Source organism: Brachycentrus maculatus, unplaced genomic scaffold (assembly GCF_059751285.1).
Source record: "Brachycentrus maculatus isolate JH-2025_06_01 unplaced genomic scaffold, ASM5975128v1 h1tg000918l, whole genome shotgun sequence".
NCBI classification, from domain to species: Eukaryota; Metazoa; Arthropoda; class Insecta; order Trichoptera; family Brachycentridae; genus Brachycentrus; species Brachycentrus maculatus.
The window spans coordinates 50,643-61,125 of NW_028281642.1; the positions used below are offsets into that span (position 1 = coordinate 50,643).

Here is a 10,483-nt window from a genome sequence, read left to right on the forward strand (position 1 = left end):
CTCACTCCTTTCAAGAACGTCATAAATCAAAAAACTTGATTTTTCAGGAGAACGTTTTTAAAGTTTAAAAATATAATACAATATATTAAAAATAAATATCAAGCCACTTATTGAACTTTTTACTGTGCAACAGATCTTTTTAGGTCAAACCTAAAGGTTTTTTCTCCATTTGAAAAATATTTAATATATTTAAAAAAAATAAGTAAACAATACCTTTTCTTCAAAATGCAAAAACAACACTTTCTGCCCTGTAGCGGGTAAATATTAAGTTAAAAATATGCCGCTTTTGCTAGGATATAGTACATTTTCTGGGCATTTCGAAAACATGCACAACTGAAAATTGACAATTTTTGATTTATGACGTTCTTGAAAGGAGTGAGCGATATGTATGTAGGGTAAAGACCCCAGTTACTGTCACTTTATGCGGATCTGTTTAAAGTATTTTTAATTAGAAAATATATGTACATACATAGTTAATGTCAAATTGTAATAATTATGGTATAGTATTAAGTTTCATAGCTTTAAACTGTGACATCCATTTTTAACCAATCATTTAAAGCCTTTGCATCAGTTAATTTGAGCATAGTTAGATTTTTATAGATATAAATATGTATTAGTTTTTTTAAAGAATAACTCGGAAATCCTCTATCTTATTGCCTTGTCTGCAGGTAGGATCATAAGGATAGGAAAGGTAGATGTAAAAGATACATCAAAAGCACCCAGACCAATAGAAGAGAAATATTTCTTGAATTTATTTTGCAATTGGCGAGAATCAAACCTGCAACAACAGTTTCGCAATCAAGGATCTACCAACCATGCCACGCTCCTATCCCAAGAGAGACAAAGCATCTTTTTATGTGATGGAAAGTCTAAGCATTCACATGTTTTATATGACCTGGTGTCGTAAAACACTACTCTCTCAAGTTTTTGAGGAAGGACATACGTCTGCTTCTTATGCTGCGTGCTTATTCTTACCTCCAATTTTGCCTCATAATAATATGTATGTATACTACATGCGACTCCTTATTTCTCTCCTCTTATAAAATGGTGTAAATAGATAAACAAAATTAGTAAAAATAATGAAAATGGTAATATTTATTTCACCTAATATTGAATATTGATCATTACACATCACAGATCACATGTATTTCTGCAAATCGATATTGCCGCGTGGTAGTATTTCTGGTTAGGACCAAACATTTGCTGGTACAGTTCTGAACTAAATAAAGAAGACTCTGCAAAGTAACATATCCAATCCCAACACTTCGTGCCTCTGTGAAGCTGTAATCTCCGTGTGTCACATACCCCATCACTTCTCGACTGCACTGTCTTCGGACATTTTCCACATTTGGTGGCAGCCACAAGTCTCTCATCTTTGCAGAGTATTCGTTATTAATTTTTGTGTTGTCTTGCTTAGCGATATTGACGTACACCTTTGAATTTGCCTAAAAATAAAGTACATTTTTAAAGCTTTCTGAAAATAATTATAACCATATTGGCCAGTTTATTCGAAACCAAGAAAAAAGAAATACAGATACAATAAAAAATATCAGTTTCCATATTTTTTTTATTTTCTTTATTTCGTTTGTGCATATGGCACCATATGTCCTTTGTCTTTTGCTCCAGATTCTTGGATCTACGAGTTGAATATATTTGATAGGCTACAAATGAGGACAGCGAAGGAGCTCAGGATGAAAGACATTACTGCTGTAGGGAAAGGCAAAGGGAGGAGGAACAGAAGGTAGTATTAATTACTGGAAGAAAGTAAGAATCGGAATAATAGGTACAAAAGTAGTAATAGCACTGGGAGTTGTATACATGTACTTGTATAATAAAGTAATGTGTATGAATACCTTGATTTGACATATTTTTAATTCTTATAAAACATTTTGATGGTTTTGTGGTAATTTTGCTAAATAAAAATATGAGGCTCACCAAAATCTTTCTTTTTGATCTGACTGCTTTTCTTCTCAATTTTTTCAATACAGATTTATGCTCTAATCGTAATGTGTGTCTTATTTTTTGATTTTTATCAATTCTCAGTGATTCAACCAGCTTTGAACTTTTACTTGTAATAGAATCTTCCTTATTGGGAATACATATTAGTGCGAAATTTTTGAGGTGTCCTTTTCCTTTAGTTAACAGTTTCACAGGAACAAGACAGTTTGAATTCCAGCTTATATCAGGATTGAGTTTTTTAGTAGATATCATCTCCTGAAAAAATATTTGTAGAATATTAATTAAGATATTGTAAATATGGTACATATGAACCTATAACAAATGATAATTATGAGAGTTGATAAATAATGATGAAATGTATTTTTAAATCTCACACTAACTATATCTTTTAAATTGGTACAGGTGTTTGTGATGTATTTTTCATATCTACCTTCCCTATCCTACTTGCAGTGAAGCCTCTAAAATATATAGGTTATGTAGGTTATTTCTTTAAAAATATACAACTTAAACTACTTTACTTTGGTTGATTGGAACCGTATGCTAATATTGCTTCTTAGAAATAAACCCGCCAGTGAACAATTATTCTGTACAAGGAGTTTAATAAATAAATAAATATAAAATGGGCCAATAATTAAATTATTCTCACTTGACTTAGCCCATTCTGTATTATAATACATAATAATATATAAAAACCTTTAAGAAATTGTAACAAGAATATCTTACAACAAAAGCTTTAAACAATTTCATTACCTGCAAGTTTAGTAAAATATTTTTGTCCCTTAGTACTGAAAATTGGTCAATATCTCTGGGAATAATTTTCCAATCATTCAAAAGTACATTCCATCTGCATAAAAATGGGCTATTGATTGATAATTTTGAAAAATTAGCTCTCTTATTGGGCGGCAGTCGAAAATATTTATCTTTACATAATTCTGAAAGTTGTTCAACTTCATTCTGATAAGCGATTGTGTCCGGTTGTAGTTCTGTATTTCCCGACTCAAATGACAGTTTCACTGTCTCTCTCAAACCGCCGGCGCGGGCTCCACGCAAGATAAAAGACATCCAGAATGCCATCCCGTAACCTTTTGGTATTATGATATCCCAGCCGCTGTTATAACCTGTAAAAATATATAAATTAAATATATTTTTGCGCGACTAAATGTATGAATCAACGAATGATTAAATTACTCCCATATAAACACAGAGGAAGTAAATGTTGAATTAGAGTCCGCAGAATTTTTGCACAATTAGGCAAGAAATACCCATGTTTGCTCTTTATTTAAATAAATAAATAATTCTTGAAATAAAAAGCTTTTTGAAGGTCATAACTTCTGAACATGACAAGAAACTCTAAAGAAATACTGAAAAATATGAGTAAATAAGTGTAAATAACATATTTATTACCAAATCTTTACTGAAATTAACCATGATAGATATAAAATAAAAATATAAGCATCCCCAAGGTAAATAAATGATGCTGTATAAATGATCCATATTATAATTTTTTTATAATATAAATAATGAGTTGTAAAAATTGCAATCTCCTGGTTTGCTACGTTAGATTTTGAATGACTCATTTCCCTTGGTTGCCTTGAATGCAGATACCTCCTCAGTGCTAAATATGGCGGAATAGTCAATATTTTTACCTATTCTTTTATAATTGGAATTCTGACTCCCTGGCCTTTGAATGAGAATGATTGGAACACCCGGTATGTCCTCTAAAAACCTATTACTAGTACCAGGAACTAATGAATATTTTTCCCGCAACTTGTTGATCTCTAAATTTGAGATAACTTTATCGCTTACGGTACATCGTATCCTTTCATCCCACAAAAGACTTTCATTCAAGTCCGTTGGCATTACGACATAATCTGCAGTGTTTAATTCATCATTTGCTTCAGGTACAGCTTTAGTTCTCTTGGAAGGATAGCTGATCCGTGGATCTTTTACATTTAAACCCACAATCAAATTGCAGGGTAACACAGCAGGAGAGCCAAGACCCTTAAATTTAGACCAAAACTTAGTTTGCGTTTCGTGAATACTCAAGTAATTTGTTCTACTTTTGCAAAATTTATCAAACCAATTATTTTCACATATTGATAAGTCTTCCGAGTTATTTCCGATGGGATTCAGAGCTTTACTCAAGATGGCGTGCGAGAGCGGTCCTGTTAATCTGAATCTATTAACAACATCTTTTAGTTCAATTAATCGAATAGAATCACCATTTTTATATTCATCATTGATTTTATCAATATATTTAATTTCATGTACAGAGTTCTGTAATTTTCTGCGTTTCGGGGGCTTCACACCATTTTCACATTCAGACAATGATTCTTTTTTTTCTTTGACCAAACCGAAGCATTCGATTAAAATATTTAAGAAGTCTTTGTAAAATGATGGGTGGATAAACATCCAAACACATTTTGTATTTTCGGAGGTGGGTTTCCATATGAAATGTACTTTGCCAATACAATTTAAAGGATACTTATCGATGCCAAATATGTAAGCGCTTCCTTCTCTTTTGCCGCTGAAGTAAGCTTGGGAAGTAATACTCAGACCGCATTTTGGATTAGTTATTCTTGCAAACCCACTCTGTAATTCTTTCAAAATACCGTGCAACTGAACGCTACAGTAATAAGATATGTCTTGGAGGAGACAGTGTTTAGACCCAGCTCTGTAACAAGCCCGGAAGGCTTTATCGCAAGGAGCTTCCGGAAGTTTGTAGCCCCATTTCTTGGTCATGCGAAATCGTTTTGCGTGCCAAATATGTGTTTCCAACCAAACGTACTCCCTTTTCCTCCTGTTATACTCCTCCATCAAGTTCTTAGGTCTTCTCCTATACTTTCGGGAAGGCCTTTTCTGTTTTGTCGGCAGACCACTCTTTTGTAATTGCGCTTCGTGAGCCTGTCGGAGTTTTCTAGGTAAGCGTTTCGAATTATGGCTCATAATTCTTCGCCGCATGTGAACTGGCAAAGATTGGAATACTAATTTAGAGTGACAAGGATTCAAAATGCATTCAGTCATAGCTGCGATCTCCTTACTTCTTGCAGCGGCGAATTTTAAAACGTGTACCTCTGTAGGCAGGCTCTCTTTTCCACCGAGCGAAGAATCGAATTGTAACATTTCTTTAAAATCTTCCATTTTAAAAATATTGTACACTAAATGACATCCATATAACTCAAATAACCTAACTTTTGCGCCGAATGTCAAACTCTCGTGTAAGTTTTTGTTGTCATATAGAATGTTGCTATTGTAAAATTTTACAATATCTCAGAAAAAAGTACCTACGTGTATGTTACTTTAAGGCAAATTAATATTATGGCTCTACGGTGCCAGTGATGTAGTTTGAAATAAATACTTTTTTATGAAAAGATTTATTTATTTACAACTTCAAAATAATATTTTTTCCACATCGGGAGCTCTATGGCATATTTATTCCTTAGATTTTTTTTTATGTTAGTGTTATGTTCATTCTACAATAAAAAAAATACATACATTATTATATTAATCATTTACCCTAAGTAATTCCATAATTTTATACATATTCCTTTAACTAACAAATATTATTTGATACCTTACAGAATTACCCTCACTATTTAAATCCATGAAGTCAATATTATATTTCAATATTCATTTTTTTAATTAGAAATTAATTAACAACAAACACTACGTTCATTTTTTATGACTGGCGCCAGTAGCCAAAAATATTATGTTTCATATGAGGAATAAATGTTTATATTTATTTAACAAGTTTCGTTTTTTTTTAAATTTTTGACATAAAAATTACTTATTCGATTTTACACATATTTATGAATTTATATTTGACTATGGTTGAAATATATTCCAGAAATGACCTCTCCTGCATGAATAGGTGATAGTTATTTAAGAAATGTTATTATTTTTTAAGTTGTCATGATATCAATTCCACGTCACTGCCATTTGATTATGCAATTTTGTTATGAAAATTAACTACTCAACTTTATCAATGTGTTTGTTCGTTTGTACAGTAGAAAGTTTATCATGTGATATTATTTTATAAATGTATGCATAGTACTCTATCATTATCTTCGGCTGGTATAATAAATGCGGAGTATTAAATGTACGGGTACATATATATGTATATTTATTTACTACTACAATACATACAAAGATAAACAAAATTAACTCTGTTATCCATTATGTTAGTACCATAAGTCAGACAACGTGAACTCTTCAGATTTCTCACTATCTTAATAAATAATATATATTTTTCGTCGAAAACTGATAATTTTAATAGTGTTATTATTCAATTTGGTTTATAGTCTCAAATATTATTTAATATCGGTTAGTTGTTACTTGCGGCTGTTGTGTCAGAGTCTTCTGTCTTGTATAATTATTCAATATGTCTACGATCATTCGGAAAATTATAACATCACCCAATACCTACAAGCCTGCTGGACCGTATAGGTTAGTAATAATATTACCATCGTACATTATTATCTTGTCAATAAGAGTATTGTATTGACTTCTGTAGTATGTTAGTTACTCACGGCCAAGGTTCGGCTGTCTAGGATAAAGATTTTTTTTTTTATTGAATAAAACATGAATAAAAAAAAAACGTTTTAAAAATCCATAACGCATTTTTCTGTTCATGTAATGCCTAAGAATTGTTATTAAAAATGGAAAAAAAGACAATACACGTACCTATGTTATTTTCTCACATGTTTCTTTCTCATAAGTAAATAATTAACTTTGTGTCCGTAATGGAACATTTGAGTAAGATAGGTCACGGGTTCAAATCCCTACGGAAATACCAATAATAAACGTAATTGTAGACTGTACTGCTACCCTGGACTGTCAGAGCATGCGATGACCACGTTTCTTTCATATAATTTGCAATCAAATTAACGCGGCAACTAGTTTTTGTTACTTTGTATGAAAAACAGTTCTTTTAATGCTGTGTATCCATGGAAGGTTTAGGTACCAAATGTGATACACAATGCACACAAAGTTCAACAATAGTACAAATAATGGAATGAAATAACAAGTATGCAGTTTTTTCCAAATAAATTTTATTTCATCAGCCGTCGGATTTCGTTTTAACCGACATCACCAGTCTGATCATGTCGGTTACGACGAAACCCGGTCGCCTTTCAAATAAAATGTATGCAGAAAAACTATACAGTTCTTATTTTATTCTATGGAATGCAGCTCCACCAAAAAATGTCAATAAAAAACTTATTTATAAATAATGAACGCTAGAGAGTATACGGGAATTACCAGTGCCATGCATTATTTATTCTTTCCCCAAAAAATGTGAAATTTGTACTAAGGTAGACAATTGAGGAAAAACGTATATAATGCAATATTATTTCATTTGATTCCTTTATTAAATCAAGTGTAATTATTGTACATTGAAATGTATTTAATAAAATAATACGAATAACATTTTTTTATCAACATTTATATTTTTATCGATCATATAGACATTGTTTTAAAGAACTCGATACACAAAAAATCTTAAAAGAATTTTGCATTTAATAATTATTATGGCAAAACAAATGGTATGGAGCCTAGAGCTGATCCTTGTAGTACATCCAAAGAGCTCACAATTTATTTACAATTTAATAGAATATCACCCAAATTTGGGGTTTGAGATTTACTTATATCTATAATATTTATCTGTGTATCTATTGTATATATAGATTGAAAAAAATGCATATTCCAGCACGGCCGTATTAGCAGATCGTACCCTGTACGTATCTGGGGTATTGGGGATGGACAAGGACTCGGGCTCCCTGGCCCCCGGCGGTGCAGTCCCCGAGGCGAGGAAGGCCCTGAACAACCTCGGGCTCATCCTGGAGGCCGCAGGAAGCAAATATGAGAACGTGGTGAAGACGACCGTCATGCTGAATGATATCGCAGACTTCCCGGCGGTGAACTCTGTCTACCAAGAATGTAAGTCAGCGGAACTCTGATATTATTGTACAGTTAACAATAAGAACTAACAACAGAAGCAACAACATTTTGAGTGGGTCCAAATACTTGTTCACAAAATCTGCCCAGACTTCCATATTCTACTTCATCTTTGATGAAATGTCAAAAATAACAGAAGCAACGTTGTTTAAAATATTCTTGCCAATTCTCGAAGCAGCCTTAAGGGTGTACAACGGAGGGATGTGAAAAATATGCATCATTTATCAATTCCTTACTTCGGTAACTGGGTGATTTTAATCAAGGAAATATATGAAATTTTATACATATGTTCATTTATCAACGTTTTCTCATTTATGGAATTTTTTAATTGAAAATAAAGTAAAATAAAATATTTAAGGACTGATAAATTGCATCTTTCGTAATCAGACATTTGTTAGGGACAAAGAACAAGTACAGTAGAAGCCGGTTATAATGCGTCTTTTATAACGCGTATTCGGATAAACCGCGGCCGCGGGTCCTTTTTGCCATTTTTGTTTTATTTTGTTATGCTCGGAACTATATATTGAGTAGATCACTTCAATATATAATTCCGAGCATATTTAATTTGTTGCCGACGGAGGTAAGAGGTTCAAATTAAAATATGGACCAAAGGCCAAATTAAGGAATGGGTAAATGATCAAGAGTTAATACTATGAAAATTGTGAAAAAATCTTTATATTTTTTTTTTGTATGTATATTATGTTAAAATAGATAGTAAAAAAAATATTTAAAAATAACTCCACCGATAAGACACGTAAGGTGGCTTGGTTGGTCTCTGCAAAAAAATTTAACATCTTAATCATGTTAATGAATTAGTAAATTAATGTATGTATAAATGTAAAAAAAAAACACTATAAGGTAATTTAGAATATACCTTAAAAGAAATAAAGGTAAATTGTTTTGTCTTTGGTACCTACCCAAGCGAAATAGATCCGATATAAAGAATGTAAGTTTATTTTTTTGATTATTTTAGTTTTCAAGTCCAACTATCCTGCACGCTCCTGTTACCAAGTCGGGAAGCTACCACTGGGAGCAGCCGTTGAGATAGAGGCTATAGCCATCGTCGGAGACGTCAAGACCATCTCCTGACTCCTGGACTCCCACACCAGAGATGAAGAGAAGCGGATCGCAGACATTGAAAAAAAGTCCCATCTTTAAAAGCATTTATTTTTATTTTTATAACCACGTGTAAATAAATCAAACTTACCAAAAATGCATTATCACTTATATAACCATATAGTTGGACTATTATTTCAACCATTTTCGATTCAATCCATATATTAGAGTTAGAGACACAAAAATAAACATTATTTTCTGGTCTGCATATGTGTCTAACAAATATCGTAACGCATTGAAATTATCTCCTTTTTAAAAATATATTTTTATATTATGCTTTTTACCCTTATCCGCACCAAATGGTGCATAGGGCACTTACATTAGTTGTATCTTACATTAATATTGTTACATTTTTCGTAAATTACTCGAAGCCAAGATGAATGGTCCTGCCCTCAAAACTTCAGTCCTGCGCTTTTATATTATGAAAATACTTTTATTCTGAAATTGCTCACGATCTTTTATTTAAATTTCCTAACAAAGTTTATTTAAGCGTTATCTAGTTCAAGTTATTACACTGCTTCTATACGATTCAGTGCCCTATGCACCATCGGGTGCGGATAAGTGATTTAAAAGTCCTCAAAAATATTGTAAAAAGTAACAAAAATAAGTAATAGTAACTAAATCATAGTCAGAATAATAGCATAAAATAAACAAGAATGAACAGGATATCACGAAAACTTTTTTACGAAGGATTTATTTATGTACATAATATAAAAATAAAGAAAGGTAGTATGTATTTATTAATTTGGCGTTTAATAAATTAATACATAAAAGGTAGTATGTTTTAGAATGAATTACGGTAATAGTATAGTAACAAGAAAATAAAACAAAAATATTTACGCACATTAAAAAAAAGTAAATAATATTTATTAGTAATACCATTTATGTCAATTGATCGGGGGGTGTAGTGTGAGGGCAGTGTGGGGTGGTTGGGTAGAAAAGTATTTGAGCATGTTGCGTGGTACTTCTTGCGAAAATTTACATAAAACTGGATTATTTTTAGGCAGGTAACGGTGGAGCTTTAAGGTGAGTATAAAGTAATGTAATATTAACATACCTCAAGTTTTTCTAAATGTAAATTCAAGTCGTTTGGTACACCAAATTTTCTTTATGAAAAAATTTTACCTATGTGGTTTTATAATGCTAAGATTTTTTGGATTCTTTATCGAAACACGATAAGCGAGTTTCTTAAAAAAATATACATATTTTAAAGACATCGTATTTCTTTCAATGCATATCAGTTTTTACTTAAAATGAGTTACATTTTTAATTATTTTTGACAAATCGGAACTCAAGAAACGCACACGCCATGACACAACCTCCCAGCTAACCCGCCAAAATACACTGACGTCATCTTCGGTATATCGACGCAGCGCTTTTGGACACGTATACCAGAGTCGATATATCGATTTTCAGCAATATAACGGTCTAAATTGTGGAAAAGGAAGGCTTG

The 10,483-nt window shown here is 32.0% G+C and overlaps 2 protein-coding genes across 2 annotated transcripts; one reads left to right on the plus strand and one right to left on the minus strand.

The window, feature by feature from the left end:
- LOC148299840 (ribonucleases P/MRP protein subunit POP1-like) lies at nucleotides 1–5,181 on the minus strand. The gene is made up of 4 exons (XM_088275618.1): nucleotides 3,606–5,181; nucleotides 2,710–3,077; nucleotides 1,936–2,214; nucleotides 1–1,445 (listed from the first exon to the last, which is right to left on the minus strand). The coding sequence occupies exons 1-4, from the start codon at nucleotides 5,098–5,100 to the stop codon at nucleotides 1,125–1,127; spliced, it is 2,463 nt and encodes an 820-aa protein (XP_088131744.1). The 5' UTR covers nucleotides 5,101–5,181; the 3' UTR covers nucleotides 1–1,124.
- Nucleotides 5,182–6,275: 1,094 nt separating this feature from the next.
- LOC148299841 (2-iminobutanoate/2-iminopropanoate deaminase-like) lies at nucleotides 6,276–9,127 on the plus strand. Its single transcript, XM_088275619.1, has 3 exons — nucleotides 6,276–6,405; nucleotides 7,667–7,896; nucleotides 8,888–9,127. The coding sequence occupies exons 1-3, from the start codon at nucleotides 6,341–6,343 to the stop codon at nucleotides 9,001–9,003; spliced, it is 411 nt and encodes a 136-aa protein (XP_088131745.1). The 5' UTR covers nucleotides 6,276–6,340; the 3' UTR covers nucleotides 9,004–9,127.
- Nucleotides 9,128–10,483: the final 1,356 nt, after the last annotated feature.